Source organism: Anguilla rostrata, chromosome 2 (genome assembly GCF_018555375.3).
Source record: "Anguilla rostrata isolate EN2019 chromosome 2, ASM1855537v3, whole genome shotgun sequence".
In the NCBI taxonomy this organism is placed as follows: domain Eukaryota; kingdom Metazoa; phylum Chordata; class Actinopteri; order Anguilliformes; family Anguillidae; genus Anguilla; species Anguilla rostrata.
Window position 1 is genome coordinate 35,504,110 of NC_057934.1, and position 22,355 is coordinate 35,526,464.

General features: G+C 42.1%; 1 protein-coding gene across 2 annotated transcripts in view; it reads left to right on the forward strand.

The window, feature by feature from the left end:
• The window catches only part of kcnh4a (potassium voltage-gated channel, subfamily H (eag-related), member 4a), a 75,470-nt gene that overhangs the window by 37,071 nt on the left and 16,044 nt on the right, over positions 1 to 22,355 (forward strand). For both annotated transcript variants that reach the window (XR_010328318.1, XM_064321824.1), the window contains exons 4-12: positions 502 to 632; positions 11,231 to 11,471; positions 12,091 to 12,248; positions 12,934 to 13,141; positions 14,542 to 14,736; positions 16,130 to 16,329; positions 16,928 to 17,177; positions 17,912 to 18,126; positions 21,475 to 21,513. Coding sequence is in view for 1 of the 2 variants with exons in the window: in XM_064321824.1 (XP_064177894.1) it covers positions 502 to 632; positions 11,231 to 11,471; positions 12,091 to 12,248; positions 12,934 to 13,141; positions 14,542 to 14,736; positions 16,130 to 16,329; positions 16,928 to 17,177; positions 17,912 to 18,126; positions 21,475 to 21,513 (1,637 nt within the window). In the remaining variant the exon portion in view is untranslated. The remainder of the gene's footprint in view (positions 1 to 501; positions 633 to 11,230; positions 11,472 to 12,090; positions 12,249 to 12,933; positions 13,142 to 14,541; positions 14,737 to 16,129; positions 16,330 to 16,927; positions 17,178 to 17,911; positions 18,127 to 21,474; positions 21,514 to 22,355) is intronic.

The window sequence follows — 22,355 nt, forward strand, 5'->3', positions numbered from 1 at the left end:
GTGTGCTGCAGCTTCCTTGGATGGCCCAGTTGACCTGCCCATACAAAAAAATCACATGTTCAAAAACAACACGTGTCCAAAAAGCACATGTTAACACCCAACATGTGAAGAGTGCACATATACACTATAACTCTATAACTATAAACATAATTCCACTATTATAGAGAGTGGGATAAGGTAATATATGCTATTTCAAGTCACGTGTTTGCTTTCCGCACGTGAAAATTGTAGTTCACATTTGAAAAAGCCATTCACGTGAAAATGTGGAATTTCACATGATTTCATGTCACGTTTTGTTTTCGCATGTGGGAATTTTGAAGAAAATACGAAGAAAGCCAATAACATGAAAATGTCCAGTTCATGTGACATTTTCTTTTCATACGTGAATATTTTAATTCACGTGTGAAAATGTTAAATTCACATTGTGATTTTCACATGTGAAAATGCAAATTTTACATGTGATTTTCTTGTAAGGGTGGTCACAACCAATCTCTATTCCAGATGACAAGAGGCCGAGCAGGAAGACAAGTAGCTCTCACTTCACGGAAGCCAGAAGGCGGGGACGGACTGTGCTGTACCACCTGACCAGCCAGTTCTCTAAAAGGAGCAAGAGTGAGGTCAAGCTGAGCAGTGTGAGTACTGACCTTGGCACTGTGCAAGTCCAGCTCCACATTGAGGAGACAGCCGGAAGATGTGATGCAGTCAGCATTCCTCCAGTGTGTTGAGTACTTTATAAAGGCAATTTAAAGCCCACTGCGATCATTTATTGGCATTCCCACCAGTGGACTGTTAAGAGAAATTCTATCTAGTATTTATTAATCTCCTGAAATGAAATCAGATGAGTCAATTTAGTTCAGCTTTCATAGCGTCAGTTTGGTTTTTTGAATATAAATTATTACACGTGATAATGTCCGCTTTGAACAGGCCCCACTGGAGCTGGAGGAGATTCCCGTTGACTGTACTGTGCATTTCGTACTGAGCCAAAAGCATAAATTGTTCTTTTACTTCTGTGCAACTATAGTGCCTTTGACTAATGCACAGTGAATTGGCCTAATCCTAGTAATTTGGCCTATCCCCCAGAATATTGTAGAAAAGTGTTTCTAATGGACATATCATTTGCACACTCCAGCAGCACTACCATCCTCTAAGAATAAGTGCTGTACTATGTGGCCTAAACCAGAGCTTGCAAAGATGTTGCTGAGCAGAGTATGAACAGTAAGATGCCTGTTGCTCGGAGACCTGAGACAGTTGCTAAGGTACAGGGCAGAGGCATGCAGCCAGAAGGGCCAGGGTGGAATGTGATTACATCATCTTCACTGGTACTACTATAATTGTTACAAATGTAGGACAGTTATGGGGGAGCAAAAGCATCTGTGGCACCCCACTCTTCTCTCTACTTCGGTCAGCAGAGAAAGAATTCCTGTTATTGATCGGCTATGCATTAGCTTTACCACGATATGAAGAGATTCTATATCTCAGCATATTTTTATATTGTGGTTTTTTATTACACAATTCACCCCCGTAGCTCTTGTCTGTAACTTGTAGATCATACCCTTATAATTATAAGCCAGGTGCATTTCTGAATCATTGCCTTAACTTGCTGAAATAACAAAAACTCTCTTACTGGCCCATTACAGCAGTAGTCAGGGTGGCCATATGTATCAATTATGGGTATGAATTGTGGGATAACAGAGCCAAGAGCAGCAGAAGGTCAGGCAGGGGACCAGAGGCTGTTCTAATGGTAGTTGTACAGCAATACCAAAGATTCAAAGTATCATCACACCAAGGCTGGGGTTGTCTACAGGGTTTTTCCTGCTTTGAAATGTGTGAAAAGTGGGTCGCCTAAGTGTTTTTCAAGCTGCCTGCAGGAGAAATTGTGCATTAACAAACAAACTAATCAAATCTAAAAATGATTAGAAATGGTTTGTGCATTTATTGGTTCAATTTGGTCCTGAATGATACCACATTTCAAGTTTTTAAAGTTTTGACTGCTTTTAAGTTTACTAGCAGCCTCAGGCATGCTAAATTTACTACAGTGGAATCTGCTTAATTGCATGTAAGAATTAAACAGACAGAAAGTGCCAATGACCACGATTGCCACTCAGGCGTCCACTATTAACGTGGTTTTCAACAAAAACAGCCCACCTTCCTAAATTTTGGTGGTAGGTCAATCGTCTGTTTATTTGTGCCACATCTGCTGACTGTTAACGTATATGAATATATATCAGTACGTGATGTAATTGGACATAATTATATGAAAATATCTGAAATCTGCGTGAATGGTTTTTGCGAATAAATGTTGTTTAAGGTACCAGTTACAGCAGTTACATGCAGCAATGGATGCTGCAATTCCTTGAGTGAATGTTTAAAAAATAATTTAAAAACAGACAGCGGGCATTTGTGTGGATTCATTAAGTTGAAAGTTTAATTAATATTGTGCCTTAAGTTTTGAGTGACAAAAATGAAATGCATTTGAAGACATATTACAATTCCAGATACCACTATACCTGTAGAATGACTCCCTTACATTATGTAAATCCTTCAGGATAGGCTACTCTATAACACCCCCCCCCTCCCCCACCCCACCCCCCACAATTCTGGCACTTGCAATATGTAACACTTCAATATTTAAATTGTTGAATTGTTCTTATTTCTTACTTTTGTCACGCGTTTAATTTTTCATTTTTTGTAGCCTACATCTCAATGCATTGTGGTGGTCTCTATTACATTCTAAATGTAGCTAAATATGGGGAGACAACGCATCAACTTGATACTAGCAGTAAAGCCAGCCCGACCACAGTCGCTGTCACTCAAAGTCACCACCTAAGCCCTGTTTTGAGCCAGGGAAAACCCTGGTCTAATCCTCTAAATACAAAAATCAGTTGACATCATGTGCAGTGCAAATGCATACTGTGAACATTATACAAATAAATATACACAGCGACTCACGTTAGGTGCGAACGTGACAGAATGTCACTCTGCCATCTTATCTTAGTCATAAAATGATTCATCGCAAAATGATTATGGAGAAACACATTTTCACAGCTTCCAGAGCTGAAGGAGCTCTATGCTCTTTAGAAAATTTGGAAAATTTGGAAATAAAAATTTCCCCAGAGGCACAGTCCTTCTGTGAAGTAGCTGTGGCAGCTCAGCTGGCAAATTGCAGTGCGAATGGAAGCAGCTGCACTTCCTGTCTCAGACTGATCCTGTATTGAGGTTGGAGCGATAGGACAGGCTTGCAAGTTGTGATTGAGCGGTCTAAATTCGGGTGAGGAACTGATGAAAAATATAAGTAAAATAATAAAAAGCCAACACTCATGTCAGACAAATTGGTTTGAATCTTGTGGTGAAATGGGATCAAGGAGTGACCAGTTCCAGTTATCCTTCACCCAAGCATTATTTTGCTTCGTGCCATCACAGTGGACAGTGGACATTTCCCAGAAGAAAGAAAAAAAAAAAAAATACCATAGTCATTTATACCAGTGTGAGAGCCTGGAAAAGTATTACCTTACCAAACACCTTTCAAGAGTCAGTTTGAATGTGGCATACAATGATTTCAAAAGGAAAATGGTAAATTGAACAATGAATTCACCCAAAAACATTGGTTTTTCATTTGTCTGCAGATGACAACACAACTACCCAGACCGTGACATGTGTAAAACCTTGCTCCTCAGATTAGGCAAAAATCACTAATGAAGATGTAGTTAAATATACAAATAATTTATGTGGGCTACAACGCTCATGCTCTTAACAACATGGCATTATCTTCATCCTCAATAATATATACACGTGTGCGTACTTTTACTTGTCAGCCGAGCAAGACATGATGTTCCAATGTTTTAAACTGTAATCTTTCTAAAACATTATCTTGAAAGTCAGTGTACAGATCCATTTCCTATGCCTCAAGCTCCAATCTTTCCTTGCAAAATTTTTTTTGAGGGCAAAATCTTTCTTGAGATAGTCTGAGCTGTTATGCTCCTATGAGTTGTGTCTGCTTTCCAGAAACATAACTAAACTGTTTATAGATAAACCGGTGACATTTGAAGAACCTCACACGTTATTTGAAATGCATGTTTCTTTAAAAAATTTGGCGTGGCCCGGCTTTCCATAACTTGGAAAGTTTCACAGTGAGGCAAATGATGGAGAGCCCTATTATGGCTGCCTCTCAGCCAGCTCTTGGACTGAGGAAGGAGTCCCACCAGGACACTCCTCTGGCCGGGGGGAAAGAAGGCTCATTTAGGGCCAGCCCACCTGGCTCTTCCCGGGCTCTGGCGAGCTTCCCCTCCCTCTCGTCTGTCCTCACCACGCTCTGCACTTCCGATCCCACCTGCCCACAGATGGCGAATTAACGCAAAGTCACACCTTCTCTCCTCGCTGCATTCCTCAGACAGTCTAAATAACATTGCAGGTACAAGAGAAACACCTGCAGTCTCGCATCTCTATTATTTTTTCCCCTCTTAATACTAAGAGGCAAACTAATTAAAGCTTCTGAATACAGCATACGTTGTTTTTATGCCCGAAGGTCAGCTCCAGAATACTGTATATTAACGAGCTTATGATACTTTGACAGTTTGAGTCAGCAGACCGCCCATGGCAAGCACTTTTTTTCCCCGTAGTGATTCGTAAAACTTTTGTAAAATGTAAAATGGTGACAGCAAGGTATGGGTCAGCAAACCTGGAAGAGATTAACAGAGACAGTAAATGCTGTTGGTGACCATATGGCTACAAATAGCTGAAAACACTGTGTGTGTGTGTATGTGTGTGTGTTTGTGTGTGCGGGCATGCAAGGTCACATGCATGTGTGCAAGTGAACAAATGTATGCATGTATGACCTGTGTGTGCGTGTGAGTGTGTGCGTGTATGTGTGTGTATGAGTGTGTAAAGAGGTGGCGGGGGGAGCAGAGCCAGCTGCTCCTCACAGCTTCGTCTGAGGGCTCAATCTGTTACCAGGACTGCACTGGGAGTCAGGGCTGACATTCAGAAGCTCAGCACCCGCAGCCACATTGACTGCAGCCCAAGAATCCCGCTTTATTAAATGCATTTATAAACACAGTGAAAAGGGCCACGTGCGCTCATTGTGGCCCAGAGGGCAGTGTGGTCACACTAGGCAGTCCTGGCTCTGTTTAGCCATGCAGCGCTGAATGTCGAATGTAAATGTGCATGCGCAAGTAGACCAAGGCTGAGCTCTGATGCAATTTTGCTGGAAATCCATCACTATTAGAGCTATATTTGATTTTCGAAACATGAACTTTAAAAATATTGAATAAGTCCTAGAGCACCAATTTCTTGCCCTTTTAATTTTTTGCCCTTATTGGGGAATTTGCTGTCAGCAGTGTACAGTTCATCCATTTTGACTGTAGTTTTAGGAAGAATGATTTCTGGTGGTTTTGGGACAAACCAGCGTTTACTATTCTTATTGCAGATGAAGCTATTTAAAGTATATGACCTCTATAAGAAATCCAGCTACAACCTACATTCTGGAGCACCGATCTCCCACATCTCCCTGCTATTTCCACTGAAGCTGAAACTTCCTTTACAGGAGTGTTTAGCACTGTAGAGACTATGTAGCACAAATTACAGCTTTGTGTGTGTGCTTGCGTCTGTGTGAGCGTGTGTCCGTAATAAGCTCCCATCCAACTGACAGACTTGCATCGGGATGATTCCCCAGGCGTTGGATGGCGGAGAGGGAAGACAGACTATGAATCTGAACAGGAGATAGATTAAACTAATCTGAAAGAGTGTGCGGATATGTGCACGTGTGTGCCCATATGTGAGGACATGCCTATATGTGAGCATGTTTTTGTCTGCAACTGCGCACGCAACAATTATTTTGGGGATATCAGAGAAAGAAATGCGAAATTGGAAAGGAAAAAAAGAAAGCAATGTCTCCCAACACTAATGTATTGCCTCCTCATTTCTAAACAGGTTCACGTGACACTGGCTCTTGAAACGTGACATATGCCATTCAGGGAATTCTGTGAATAAGGCAGAGGATACAACCATCCGGTCAGATTATTGTAATCTTCCTTCCTAAGACCTATATAGGGGCAACATTCATGAAATGAGCTTTAGTTTGTTTCTAGATCTAACAGCGCAAGTGAAAGAATCGCAAACGGATAAAGTCAGGCGGAATGGTGTGTTATTCTGTGTCAGTGAAGCCCATGTTAAATCACACGCAGTATTAGCATCTGAATGGAGCTACGCGGTCCATCTCTGTTTGCTGAGGCTGGCAGTCTGCTCGCATTCAGAGAAGGCGCCGGGCTTTGATCCGCTCTGGAACACCTGTCTCTGAGAACAGAAGCCTGTCGGATGCATCTTGTTGAAGGTGTGGCTAGCCCAAGCAGTGAATGTGAGGGGATTTCACTTTCAGCCATTAAGACTGCCTCCTTTCTGACACAATTCATAGGACATTTCCCTGAACAATTAGATTCACCGAGTAAAAGAACCCATGCCTTTTCTTACAAGGTAGCTATTGTGTGACTGGCTCTCGTTGTGTATTCTGTTGACTGGATACAAAATTAAAATTCTGAACGCAAAGTTCTCCGAATGATGAGAGGTAAAATTGATGCGAGGAAACATTTGTGTGAGTTTTTGTATGGGTGGTGGCGCTGGACTGGCAGAGTAAATTGCTTTTCAATACAAGAGAAAGCTATTAAGTGCCGCGTGTCAATCTGTAGCGATTTACAGGCCCAAATAATTGAAAGAAAAAGCGTAGGCCTAATTGTATGATTGTGAAGGTTTTTTAAAGTAATTGCAGTAAATCCTGAGGGGTGCTTTCCAACAAGCAGCTGGATTCCGTTCTCACCACGAGGCAATGAAACAATGAAAGCCCGAGAAAGTCACCGTTTTTCAATGTGATTCAATTTCCACAGCCACCTGCTTGAAAGCCCTGCGTGTGTGTATTATCCAGGCCCTAGACCGTTTATATTGTATGATAGAAAGAATAACTTGATGTCACACGCCAGGTGACGCCCCAGGGAGGGACAGTATAGCTGGACACTGGGAGATGCAGTAATTGCAGTTTTCACCGGCGTTTTATTTGCCAGAGAGAGAGAGAACAGGCTGTTTAAACAAAATGAAGTGAATAAAGAAAAACCTTCGCCGTTCATCCTCATCCTGGCACAAATAATATACTAAAATAACAAAGACAAAATTAAACAAAACACCCCAACAGATTTTCAGCTTTCCGCTGTTCAGCTCAGTTTCAGTGTCTCTCGCTCTCTCCGTGTGCCAATTCCAGTCTCAGATGCCAACTGTGGAAAGAAGCGCACTTTTAAGTCCTGGGCTGATTAGCTAATGCAACCCCAGATTGCCCCGATTCCCTCTGCCAGACCACACCCTGGAAATAGTGTATGGATTTAACCACAGGAAAAAATTAGTGCCTGTCATAAGAAGTGCATTTGTGTTTCAAGATCCATCACTTTGAAATGATATTATCTTGTATTTGTTTGAAAATGTAGGTAAGGGATTTTGGGATATTAGGAAATATCTTATATTGGGCCCCACCAGCCCAGAAAATCCTATGTTCTAATATTTTTTTAGGGCTCCCGTCAGTCAGCCCCTCCTCCTTTATAGCACCCCAAGCTGAGGTTAGGAATGTGGATAAAATGATGGATGGATCATCTTGCTATTGTACAGTTCTCACAGCATTGTTCAATACTATCCTTCACATCACCTGTCTTTTGAAATGAATTCATCTATTTTTTTACTGATGTTCCCTAAACACGACGGTATCAAAGATCCTTGCTAGTCTAAGTGAGTCAAGTCTCCTCCAGGTTGTAATGCTGTCTTGAGTGCGTGACAGCTTATCAACTAGGAATGTCATCAGTGAAGCCCCACATTCAACTGCCAGCCATTCACAAATCTGCGAGTAACAACTGGGGTTGTGTCCCACTGTTCCACAGTGGCATACAAGCGGTCAGAAAAAAGATGTTTAGCGCACATGCCGAGGTACAGTATATCAGCTTAATGAATTTTCTGGATTTACAATAAGCAGATGATTAAAAATAGTCCACTTTGTATAACTGGTCATGGCTACAAGACTGCTGGAAAAAAAATATTTCATTGCATTTCAACCTCGACCCTATGAATGGATGGTCCAGCTAGAACAATCAATACCAGTACAATGACATGGTAGAAAAAAAGAAGAAGCTGAACCTTGAATCACATGTGCAGACTTGAGTACACCAAAGGACACAATTTTGTGTGTTAGCAAGACCGATGTAGCAAGAATGTTAGCCTTTTGTAACTTGAATTTTAAAGTGAGACAAAGTTTTCTTATGTAGGTTTGTTTCCAGTTTGGAAGAGAGCTGGTGTACTCATTGTGCTTCTCGGGGCCAGTTTGACAAATCAACATGAAACTGTACACAAATAGTCTTTCAGGTGTCATGGCCTGGTTGCAACAGCCTGACCTCCCTGAGCTGAAAACCACAGTATTCTGCAGCCTCCCTGTTTTTTATATAATCTACAATAACCCATTTTCCAACACTACTCCAGTGTTGACCTGCTTACGCAAGTGTGAGCGCATTAGCACAGACTGTGTCTGAGACAGGGATGTGAGCTGACATTTTGGGAAGTTTAGTAGCCTCTCTGTCAGGAAGATCATCCTCTATAACCATTCATGTCTAACATTAAACCAACCGTTAGTAAGTGAGTGCCTCTTTTTGCGTCAACCATTTAAAAAGCATTCTATCACAAAGAAAGACCGCTGATTTGGAGATTATTATTATAATCAGTATGATCATTATTATCATTGTATTTCAGTTAGCAGATTCTCTTACTCAGAGCGAATTACAATGGCTATGATCATTTCTGAAGCAATAGCAACATTAAAGAATACTTGGCATTAAATGTGGGCTTTTGGATATAGGAAGAACAAGCTGCATTACCTTTTAAAATAGAAATAAAATTTATATGGAAGCAATTAAATCAAGTGGAGGGTAAAATCAAGCTGAGAAACTATGTGTTCTAGGAGACAATAATGGAAAATACCATGGGTTAGAGAAGCAGAGGAGTGAATAGAGTGAAAGTGAGAATACTCAAGAAAGGCATAGGTAATGATTAAAGGTAATAATAAAAGGTAATAAGAAGCTGAAGAGTTCTGTATTGATGGGGAATTTGTTCCATCACTGAGAAACTAATGAATAGACAGAACCACAGTTACCAATGGAAGATCAAAGAGGATCGAACAAAGAGTCAGTAGATTATATTTTTGAATAAGAGAGTGTATGAATAAATATAATATTGATTGATAGTATTGTAATACTGAGCACAGTATTAGAAATGATTGTTATTGTTATTTTTGTTTCGTATAGATATTATTATGCAGTTTTTTTACATGCCTCATTTCATATTCAGAAGGACAGGACCAGCTCATGAATAAGTGCTTGGTGCTCTTCAAGGTACAAGGTACTCCAAGTTACCTTGTATCTTGAAGAAAAAGTGGAAACTTGAAGCCTTCAAGAGGGATCCTTGAAGATAATAGTCAAAATGCTTTTTGAAACCAAGCTCATCCAGATCAAAGTACAAATTAATTGGGAATCCCACTAGAGGCCAGAGCTAAGATAAATGAAGCATCTTTTGTGGTTTGGCTCCTATCTTTAGTGCTGCAGGTACGTGAAGGATTGTGGATGGACAGTCAACATCTACAGACATCATATGTGGTCGTTAACAAGGTTTCCAGATTGTTTGGCTCATTCGAAAGCCTGATTGGATAACGTTTGAACTTCCCACCATGTGATCCAATGGCCGTGTTACTGGAGAAGATTAATGAAGTGCAAAGATCAAATGTAGCCATTCAGGTTTGAATGACACATGGCAGTGCTGTTCTTCTAATCACTGGGACACTGCAGGCAACTGGAGGAGACGTAACCAGGGGTGATGTGACCCCTGTGATGTAAGCAGAATTAGAGGACTTTCCCTTATTCCTGGCTCTTTCTGAAGCGAAGTTAAAAGGGCAGAGGCGGATGTTATTTAAAGGCCTGTGCTTTCTCTTCGACAAGTGGGGAACACTCTGGACTTTTGGGATGGTGCAACAAAGTCTGCAAACGGTGCTCTCGGGTGCCCCACACTAATTCATCATGCAGTGTTCCTTTCTCTCCCTCCTTATTAAAACCCACACATTATCCGTAGCTGTTGAAGACACGCGGCATTAATCAGTGGGACAATCTCCTGCTTTCCACAGTGAAAGAGGCACAGATGGATTTGTTACTGTGCGCCACTTTTCTTCGCCCCCTCGTGTGCAATCACCAATCACATACTTCCAATTATCCTGTAGAGCAGAGGCTCTCCAAGCATTGGAGACTCATTAAGGAGATTATCCTGGAAAATGGCACTTGGTAGCTTCAGAACGCATACGGGGGAAATTCAATTTAATACTTCATTACACTGTGGCCTCAGCCAGAGCCCGTTTTTTATGTCCCTTTTAAGTCAGGGGAATTGTTTTGAGTCAAATGGGCCCTTGTTCACTCTCTGATGGTCAGCCCTGTATTGTCCAAGATAGAGGGGCTTTCAAAACCTGAAATACTTTTCAACTACTGTACATTTTCACATAGCGTTTCTACCATTGTTTTTAAAATGAGCTGGCAGCTCAATGGACAGTCTCATTAATCTTTGTTCTGCCCTGGCGCTGTATCATTTTATGTATTTTCAGTTATAAAAAGAATTATATTTATCCATGAAGCTAGGACTCTTTTGAAAATTTGCAGTTTGCATACATGTACTTGTAAATTCCCTTTCACAGTTGCACAAGAGGATTCTTACTGCTTTGTATTTCCTGTATGCGGGAACCCCCTTTTTATGGCTGTAAAACTGATAATCTCACAGTTGATAAATAAAAAGTACTAAGTACATTTGGACAGTAGGCTGGGAAAGCAATTAAATGCTACACTGTAATAATGGTTCTGGTACTGAAAGGCTAGTGGTCTGCTGAAGAAAATAATTGTATTAGCGAATTGAACAATTAACTAGGTACTGTGATTTTTTTTAAAAGTGCTGTAATATATGTTCAGAATTGTGACCAGGAAGTACTCCATTATAAATGAAAGGTCCTCAAGTGATTTAAAACCTTTTCACAGTTCTCAAGTTGCCCATAAGACACAGCGTGTCTTCATAAATACCATTATATTTAATGAATGGAAGGTAATTAAATAACTTGTACTTCAAAGAATTTTCCAGTGGCATTATTGTGTCCATCCCCTTGACGTTTTTGTGTAATTCCCGCCTTTTCCAGAACGTGTTTGAGAAGCCGTCGCTCCCAGAATACAAGGTGGCGGCCGTGCAGAAGTCCCGCTTCATTCTGCTGCACTACAGCGTCTCCAAGGCCCTGTGGGACTGGATGATCCTGCTGGCCACTTTCTACGTGGCCGTTACCGTGCCCTACAACGTCTGCTTCACTCCCTACGATGACTTGGATTCCGCTGCTCGCAGCACCATTGTCAGCGACATCGCCGTGGAGATGCTCTTCATCCTGGGTGAGATGCCGTGCCCTGGGATCCGTGCTTATGGATCAGTGGGTGGTCTCCTCGCTGCCAGTTATGAGGATTTTAAATGACAGAAATTGTAACTGTTAGCAGTATGTTCGCTCACAGCAAAGCTATTTTCTCTATTGGTGAACAAGGAAATATGATGGAAGGAACATGGATGTTAGTTGGAGGATTGTGTCAAGGAAGAACGTAGTAGCAGATGGACATAGTGTGGGAAGCACAAAGCCAGAACCACAAATTTACCACCAGCTCAGAGATAACATTGACTCAGACCCGCTAATGGGCTGAATAACCCTTACATGTATTAACTCCTATTATCTTGTCAATAAAGTCACAATCAGCACACTTGATTGGTTTTAACACAATCAATAGTAGAATCTGCATCCCTCTTAGGCATTCCTTTGGTACAATACTCAGTATTTCTCCGTGCGTGAGATTGAAGGCCATTTTTAATTTCACAGATTTTATTTCAAACACCCATTTGAAAAACAGCCCAAACTAGTTTTCTGCATATATGAAAATGTTCTAACTGAGCCAGCAACAGTAAACAACATAAGACATTCATAGTGTTTTTCTCCTGCCTGACTGAGGTTGTGCTACTCAACAGACATCATCCTCAACTTCCGCACCACCTACGTGAGTCAGTCCGGTCAGGTGGTGTACGACGCCCGCTCCATCTGCATCCACTACGCTGCCACCTGGTTCTTTGTGGACTTAATTGCCGCTCTGCCCTTTGACCTCCTCTATGCATTCAATGTCACAGTGGTGGGTATCCATTCTGACCTCATTTTGCAGGCTTTGTTGTGAGGATGGGCTGTAATGTTTCTGGGGCTCCCAAAATAACACTGCAACATTTGGGATATGTGTGGTAGTACCCCCCCCACACTTCTGAAGTTTTGTGGGTGGAATTTTATTTTACTCAAGTAAGTGTTTCTGTATTTAGCAAATTTTTAATCTCAAAGGAAAGTAAAATTTCAAAGCTGGTTTCACCACAGTTTGGTTTTGCAAGGTTTGTTTATTCAGTGCAATTGACAGCCAGGAATGAGGTAATTGACAGCCACAGCTTATTTAAAAGTTGGCAGTTCCCAGGTGTCTGCCTCAATTCACACAAAAATAAAGACTGTAGCTTCTGCCAATCTACACCTCATCCACGATTTTAAATGAAAAAACATATGCTTTCACGGTGTAATTCAGCTAAATCTTCCCAAGGCTGTGATGCATTATTGCTTCCGAGGCTACTTTTCTCAAAGCAGCTTTATTTGCCTTTCTAGAGAAATATCCTTTCCAAATGAAAATGCTCCAAGCTACCGAGCGTTTAATTTTATTGGCTGCCGCCGGCGACTCATATTAACTCACCTCGGGGGTCCAATCGTTGCCCCTCTGGCTGGGTGCTACGCAGACTCTGATAGGCCCATGCAGTCACGGGCTCTGCGCATGTGTTCCGCCGCAGACGTCTCTGGTGCACCTGCTGAAGACGGTGCGGCTGCTTCGCCTGCTGCGGCTGCTGCAGAAGCTGGACCGCTACTCGCAGTACAGCGCCATGGTGCTGACCCTGCTCATGTCTATGTTCGCCCTGCTCGCCCACTGGATGGCCTGCATCTGGTACGTCATCGGCCGCAAAGAGCTGGAGGGAAACAACCCCGGCACCTGGGACATTGGTGAGTGTTTGGAGGGACGCGCCATTCGTCCACACGTCCCCTGCGCCTGCTTCGTTTAGGGTGAGGCCTTTGAGCAACAGGGGTGGAAAATTCTGGTTCGGAAAGTAAAAGTCCTCCCTATTATTTTGTTCTAATCACCTGGATTTGCAGGTGATTAGAATTCTTCAGCCAGGATGTGGAACTAATTAGTGATATCAGCTGGCTGAGTTCATGGCAAGAAGAAACACAAGGCAGGACTTTTACTTTCTGACCCCTGGACTTTCCACCTCCGATTAGCAATGATTAAAGTGAAAGGGGAGGCTGACCCTTGCTCTCAGGGCCCAAAATAGCTTTCCTTGTTGTCCTTTTTGCTCATTCCTCGCCACATGCAGTGTATGGTTCAGACTCAGACAATATTGTAGAAAGAGGCCAGATTCTATTTATTCCGAGTCTAACAGTCCAAACAGTTCCCCCCTGGGAAAAAATAAAGTTCTCTTCTATTCTGTTCTAAACTTTTTGAGATCACATGCTCAGAGAATAGAAGTCCCCCATCCCAGCACAATGAAAATGTCCTCACCTCTCTGGTGACTGAATGACTGCTATGGCGTCGTGTTCAGTGGCACCTACCCAGCAGGAAGGCAACAACATGACTGAAGCACAGTAGGATTTCTACTTGCAATAGAGCAGACACAATAGCTGAGAAGCTCACAGAGTCAGTGCCAGGCCTGATCACTCTCCCACCACAGTTAATTGCAGTGACCTGTTGGGTGGTGTCAGTACTCTGCAATTAGGACTGGGCTCAGGGGACTCCCAGGGCTGGGGACACTCCTCAGATGTCTCTCATTTATTCACGCGGGTACATCCAGGTCACAGACAGTAATTATGTTTATTCCTTTCTGGAAGTTACTGATTCTCCCCAGTCCCTGATGTGTGGCTATCGTGACGAGATTTGGAACAGGCACATCTCTCTTTAATTAATTGTCTGTTGACCAAGGACCTGAACTGTGGACTAGCTTCTCGCTATCCATGGCTGTTTGGTAGTGTGATTGCGACGTATTAACCTATTCCTTTGGTAAGTGCTTCTAAATGGGATGCGCTGTGCTGTCACGCTGATTACCTTAAAGTTCATTAGCTGCTTAAGGAGTTCAGAGTTGCCTTCTATTTATTAAATACTATTTCCACTCCACTTGTTTTACATATCTATAGAGGCTCAAGCAGGGACAATGGGTGGATTTCCTTGGATTCAGCTGAATTTCTCTCTCCTGCTATCTCTCCCTCTCTCTTTTCCTTTCTCTCTCTCTCCTATTCTTTCTCTCCCCCTCCCTCTCTCTGTCTTTCTCTCTGTCTCCTGCTCTCTCTCTCCTGCTGTCTCTCCCTCTCTCTCTCCCCTACTCTTTCTCTGTCTCTCTGTCTTTCTCCAGGCTGGCTGCATGAACTGGGGAAGAGGCTGGACACTCCTTACACTAACAGCACTGTGGGGGGCCCGTCGGTGCGCAGTGCCTACATCGCCTCGCTCTACTTCACCCTCAGCAGCCTGACCAGCGTGGGCTTCGGCAACGTCTGCGCCAACACAGACGCCGAGAAGATCTTCTCCATCTGCACCATGCTCATAGGCGGTGAGTAAAGTAAATTCTGTTTAGGAGCACTGGTATAGTGCCACTTTACCCTGTGACCATAAAACATATAATGCATATGGAATGGAGGTTGTTTGAAACAGAACTGTTCGTGAAAAATCAGTAGCCAGCTGAAACCCTCTCTTCTTTGGGTGAAACGAGAGCCAATTGTGCATTGCCCTACAGGCCCTACAGCCACACTCTGCACTAGGACTATCAGCTGGAGCAAAAAAATATGTATAATTAAATATTGTATTCCAAACCCAATTATCAGATTTGACTATCTTCAAATAATTTATAATTATTGTATTACCATAAAAAGAATGGGCACTTTCTGTTATGCGTATTATGTCCACAAGGGGTGCTAAAAGGGCACAAAGGCAAGAGAAAGTAATGTGTCACTTAATTTCACATAAAACATAGATCGATAGTAACAATACGGAAAGCAGGGCTTGTTTGTAAAACATACCTGAAGTAAACAAAAAGCTAGAGTATCACATCATAGCATAAAAACAGTGATCTGTGTATCTACAGTCTAGACCCCAATATACAAATTCTGTAAGACTGAGGGAGCAAAATAAACTACTATTGCAATGAAAAAGTAATGAAGAACAGTATGGTAGCCTGTATTAGCATCATCCTTTATGAGATTATTTACCAAAAATCCCAGGCGAGTACTGCACAAGTTTTATATCAATGTTCCCTGCTGAGAAGAAAAACAAGCTCTGCTTGAACAGAAGTGCCTGGAGTGCTCAGGTATTTCTGCACTAGCTGCAGAATGGTTTCCCAACACATGAGGGGATTCTGGTCAGCTGGTAGTGGCTCTTGCTTTGCATGCATCATCACCTCTTGTTGCAGAACATTAATCTGCTATGGTATTTTTTATTTTAGTCAAAACCTGATTGGCTATGCTCCAGTGGGAAAAAGGTCATTCATAAGCAAGAGAGAACATTTTTAAACACAAGCCATGTTAGATTTTCAACACATACTTAACACTTAACATAAAAAATTACTTATTCAAATATTCACTTCGACAATACAAGAATTTCCTATCTGAGGAATATTCATATTTAAAATCGAAATCTGGCCGCTCTAGTTGGCGTAAGTATGGCCCAGACTCCAGCCCAATTGTGCAATCGTGTAGTGCCCTAACAGGATGAGCCACCAAGCTGCCCTGGTTGGACTTGAGTTTATATTAGTTTCTGTAATATGGAACTGCATTCCAATTATTTTTTCTTACAAATATAAACTGTACTCCTTGGACTTAGACAGTGCACTACTGTTGACACACCTTGAAAAGGCCCAGTCCTGCTGTGTCACACACAACTACACATGACTGGGCTTCGGCTGTGTCACACACAACTGCCCGTGACCGGGCTCCACGTGTCCTCCTCAGCCCTGATGCACGCGGTGGTCTTCGGCAACGTGACGGCCATCATCCAGCGCATGTACTCGCGGCGCTCGCTCTACCACACCCGCATGAAGGACCTGAAGGACTTCATCCGGGTGCACCGCCTGCCGCAGCAGCTCAAGCAGCGCATGCTCGAGTACTTCCAGACCACCTGGTCCGTCAACAACGGCATCGACGCCAATGAGGTACAGTAGGAGCTGTTTTTCTTGGCAACTAAAGCAGAGCCAACACAACCGCAAGAGGGCTGTATATAGCCAAAGAAGGCAAAGCTTGTAGCCTCCCATGACTTCGGTGAGATGTTTAAATTATAAGCAGGAAAGCGAAAGGTTTTCAAACAATGAATCTTTATCAGACTGAAAATGAGCTGGGACTGTACGGCTGATTATGGGAATGGAGGTTCAAAGGAAAGGACAGTGCCAAATATGGCATTCATTTACACCCCAATCAAAAGCTCAAACATAAATTATTCACTGGTAGGCTGCAATTTACATTTCGCCGGGTAATCACCAAAGTTGATTCTTGTCACTTGTGACTGTACTCATTACCACTGATGAAGCCAAGTAGATTCCTTCTCCTGGAATTTGGCTCAAGCATATATTATGCAAGCAGACTGCGAGTGGAGTTTTGTCGTTTTTGTGCGGCTGCTATATTCCACCAGGAATCTAAAGCTGGGAACTGCTGTTAAACTGCGTACTGGCCTGATGCTTCTGTACAGGCTACCCTTGTGGGGGCTCATTTGATTTGATTTGGTGAATCGCTGAACGCCTGCCTTGCGCCTTGCAGCTCCTGCATGACTTCCCAGACGAGCTGCGTGCCGACATCGCCATGCACCTGAACAAGGACATCCTGCAGCTGCCCATCTTTGAGTGCGCGAGCAGGGGGTGTCTACGCTCCCTTTCGCTGCACATCAAGACCTCCTTTTGTGCCCCCGGGGAGTACCTCATCCGCCAGGGTGACGCCCTGCATGCTAACTACTTCGTCTGTTCCGGCTCCCTGGAGGTGCTGAAGGATAGCATGGTGTTGGCCATTCTGGGTCAGTCTGATTCATTTAATTTATATGAAATACTCTCAATTAAAGCTCAATGCATGTATTCAGTGTAAGCCACATATAACTAGTATAAAATAATGTGTGAAACTTAAAACTTTATAATTCACTGATGTTTCTTACATCATAAGCTGCTCGTCATTTGTTGAAAAAACGCATGATGCCTGCATAAAATCAATCACAATTCCTTTAGGTATATTATATTTTTTATTAAAAATTTATTTGAATTTCTTTTGGTACACTGTCATAAACATTAGGTTTGTGTTTTTGACTAGGATAGACTGTTTTAATTTTTTTTTTTACAGTGATATCCATATTCTGTTTTCAGGTTTTCATTAAGTAACCCTTAAGAAGAATGGCCAATAAAGTTTCTCCCTTTATTAGACAAAATGCATTAATAAGCACAAAAACTGCAGTTAGATAAAACAAGTGCATCAATGAAGATAAGTGCATAGGCTGAACAGAATAGTCTATAGAACTAAATCTAAGACACTAGAGTGTCTTAGCTCAACTACTGCAGACCACAAAATTAAACTGTTGGTGACTCCATGCATTTCATGTCAATCCCACTATGAATTACACCCCATATCCTGAACTTTCCTATTGAAGTTTTAAATTGTACTGATTGTAATTGAAAGAATCCATGCGCAGAGTATCTCTGGGACTGAAAATGAGATAGCATCTCTCTGTCTGACACCCTGCCACTCTGTCTCCTGTTCTAGGTAAGGGAGACCTCATTGGGTCAGACCTGCCAGCCCAGGAGCAGGTCATAAAGACCAACGCGGACGTGAAGGCTCTGACCTACTGTGACCTTCAGTACATCAGCGTGCGGGCGCTGCGTGAGGTGCTGGAGCTCTACCCGGAGTACGCCAGCCGCTTCACTGCCGACATCCACCAAAATCTCACCTACAACCTGAGGGAGGGCAGCGAGGCGGAGGTACAAATCACGCATGTACAGACATAGACATATGCGCATATACAGTACATCAGTACATACACACATATACACAAATACAAACATACATATTGTACATACACAGACATATGCGCATATACACTACATGTGCACACGCACATATACACAAATACAAACATACATACTGTACAGACATAGACATATGCGCATATACAGTACATCAGTACGTACTGACATATACACAAATACAAACATACATACTGTACATACACAGACATGCGCATATACACTACATGTGCACACGCACATATACACAAATGCAAACATACATATTGTACATTCACAGGCACATACACACAAGCCTTCTGAGAAATGGAAATGCAGAGACACCTACAGGGGCAGCAAGGCGGCACCAGCTCAAACGTGCCCAGCACCTCACGCAGGCTCCCATTCAACACAAACGCAACAAACAAACAAACAAATGCATTCACAAGCACGCATGGATGCTTGCAAACACACTCACTCATAGACATGGAAAAACAGGCAAAGGCTTGCATTTGCAAAAAGCCGCACTTACAGGCATAGGGACAGAATTCCATGTATGTGCGCTGACACTGTGACCCGGTGTGAAGTAAAGCAGTAAGGCATCTGTGTGGATGCCCCCTACAGGCAGATAGAGCTGTGCTGGGAGTGAGAGGCTGGGGTTAATGTGACTTGGCAGAGAACCAGGAGGGACATTTCCTGGAGTGGCCAGCAGAAGGACACAGGATTAGAGGGCAAAGTGCTGTAATCCATGATGAGATCTTCTCTTCTAGGCTTTCCACAGCCATGCTGCCTGAACCTCAAAACACATCTCCTTGTGCTAACGTTGAAATGAGAGGAGTCATGTTACACAAACACACGACACACACACACACATACACAGACACGCGCACACACACACACAAACACACGCATACACACACACACACATGCACACCCATGCAAACGCATGCATACACGCACACATGCGCACACACACACACACGCACGCACACACATACACTGACACGCACACACACGCAAGATATATGTTTTTAATCTGCTTGACAACATGCTTACAAATACAATACATAATACAAAAGTACAAAACAAATAATAATCTGATACTCAGAAAAGATTTCTCCAGTAATCAGGCTCTAATAATCAGAAAAAATTTCATGACTTAGGTAGAATAGTTATTAAGCTAGCTAATTATTGTATAGCCATCATTATTTCTCACGAAGCCAATAGCAATGTCATTACTGGCAATTTAGCGGTGAAGATGAATTGCTATTTATTGCAACTAGTGACACAATGAGTTATTGTCACCATAGGAAGTCATAACAATGCTGACAATAATAGTTAGGTGGATCATTGTTTAAGAAAGAACCGTAGTATCATAATTACTGTAGATGGTCACATATCTAGTTACTGTAACAATGTTTGATTCAAGTTACGTTTGAATAGCATAGTCATGTTTGTCTATTGTTGTATATACAGTAACTTTTTCTATTTGTCTTTAATTCAAATTTCCTAGAAATACAAATGTATTTCAAAAACAAATAAAAAATATAATTCAATTGCTCAAAATCATGAACTGCCCAAACTATTCGTACAATATCCAGTAGTGTAGCATAATAGGGAAATTAAGTTAAATATTGCTGGCAGTCAGACAGTGTAGACCAAGCAAAAGGTCATGGGTTTCAAATAAATGCAAATTCATATGTATTATTTATCAGTGTTAAGAAATGCTAATCCTCAAAAATGTGGTAAATCTGGTATTTAGTTTTGGGTTATCAGCAATAACATTCTGAGTGCTTCCTCGCTACCATCTGTTACAAGTGTGGTCTGGCTTGGGTCCGGGTGCCCAGCGGCACACAGCAGAACCTCTGCAGAATAGATATGGCCTCTTTCTGCCTCTTAATTCTCCTCTCCCTACTGAGACCCTGTGCTCTTCTGCGAACGCAGCTAAACAGGGAAAAGTGGTACTTAAGAAACGCAACACTCCTGTTTGGTATAGCCACCTTGCTCTTTGTTTTATTTGAAACAATGAACGCTAAATTTAACTGTTCTACTTCGGCGGGATCATTTAATGTAAGTTATCAGAGGGAGTTCAAGTGCTGTGGCTCCTGTTTCCATTAAAGAAGAATGACACAAGGTTAAACGGTTGTATTTATGATTATTAGTATCCGGCGCACACAGGCTTCTGAAAACCCAGTGGTGTGCTCGAGTCAGTCTGGGGAACTGACAAATTCTTAGGCCTTTCAACCAAAGATCATTGTTTTGTCCTTATCTTTTGTTGAAGATTAATGGTTATTGCCCGATTAAAGACCATTGCAATCCGATATGTAGACCTAACCCTCTTTGTGTTTAAAGTTGTACATTGCCATAATTATTCCATCTTAGAAATAATCAGAACTGCCTACCTTACCCTTACAGCATTGAAAATTAGAATTCTCTGGAATCCAACTGATATGGCCAGTTTGATTATAGGGAAGCCACTGATGCCAAAGTGATATGTTGCCTATATGATAACACATGAAAGAACACAGTTACATCATACATGACTTTCCAACCACATTTGAAAGGATACCACGGGCTGATAGAAACATTTTAAAGATTTTTTTTTATTCCAAGTAAAACCAGCATGTTAATGCTCTGTGGGCTATTCCTGATCTTTCCACTTAATTAAAATCCTGTCGCTGTCTGTTGAAATGTTGATCCTGGCATCATTTTTGTTGTCATCACTGGCTGTTTCAACTTACATGTATGTATACATAAATACAATAATATGAAACGGGGGTTCCGCCAGGGAGGGATTTTGGCCCCATGAAAAGATCTCACATTGGGCCCCACCACCCCAGGCCACCCATTACATTACATTACATTACAGGCATTTAGCAGACGCTCTTATCCAGAGCGACTTACACAAGTTTAACACAGCATTTTACATTGTATCCATTTATACAGCTGGATATATACTGAAGCAATGCAGGTTAAGTACCTTGCTCAAGGGTACAACGGCAGTGTCCTTACCCGGGATTCGAACCTGCGACCTTTCGGTTACAAGCCCAGTTCCTTACCCACTGAGCTACACCCCATACATGCACAGTTACAGCACAATGTTTTAAGGGCCCCTGTCAGTCCGGACCCTTGGAATTGTTGCTACCCTCCCCATAAGTGATCTTGGTAGGAATAGTTTTCATTATTATTCGGGCTGTGCATTACTCTTTTTTGCCTTGGCATTTGTAAAAAATAATAATAATTTTAAAAATTATAATAATTTCAAATAAAAACAAAATGTTATCTTTTAGCCATTTCATGAACATTTGGCTGTTGCCTTTCCAGGGCCTTACAAGATTTTCACGATCACCTAGACTCCCCCACGTAAGTTGTGAATGGTTTTTTTTCATTCTTTTTGCTGTTGCCATGATGCATGACACAACGTTGGTATTTCCTGTGGTATGTAGCTTGTGACATAGGCGGCTAGGGTGTATAGGTCTCCGATTTGGAAATGCATAGATAATGCGTTCTGTACATAGGCCTATATTTTTCTTCCAGGAACTTTACGGGAATCACTTTTGGAAACAGGAAGATTTGTTACTTCGGAAGAAGTCGTGACTCGCAATAAACGGAAATAAGTAAAGCTATTCTGTATTTAAAAAAATTTAAATACATGTCTCTCCCTAGCTACTTGCCTGTTGTAACTAATTTTCGAATGAGCAACATATAATGAAAACAAGACCGTTGTAATTTATTGTGCACAATTAAAGATGCCTTATTAACAACGTAATGGTAGTCTTACTTCAGCTGGTGGTCAGAAGCTGCCTTCGCGTCCACACTCCACAGACTGCTGCTCACCTTTCACGTCACGTAGTATTTTATGGCTTGACAAGAAGCATCCCAAGCTTGCTTTGACCTCCCACTTGGCCCCAGTAGTTCTCCTTCTAGTGCTTTTCTTGCATAGTAGTTTTCAGTTTATCTGTTATCGGCTCATGTAGGCTACTTTCTTTCTGAAGGGGTTAGCAACTAAAGTCAGTAGTGTTTTTCTGTTAAAGTTAACTTTCTGTTATTTATAGCCTGCTCTTGTCTTGAAACCCTCCACATCCAACAGGATCATATTTAATGGGAGGGGACGTGTCAGGGAAGCAAGTTGCTAGATTAATTGGTTGTCTAGCTAGCCAACAGTGACCTGGTAGATTTCTAGCAACAGCCCTATGTTGCTTTTC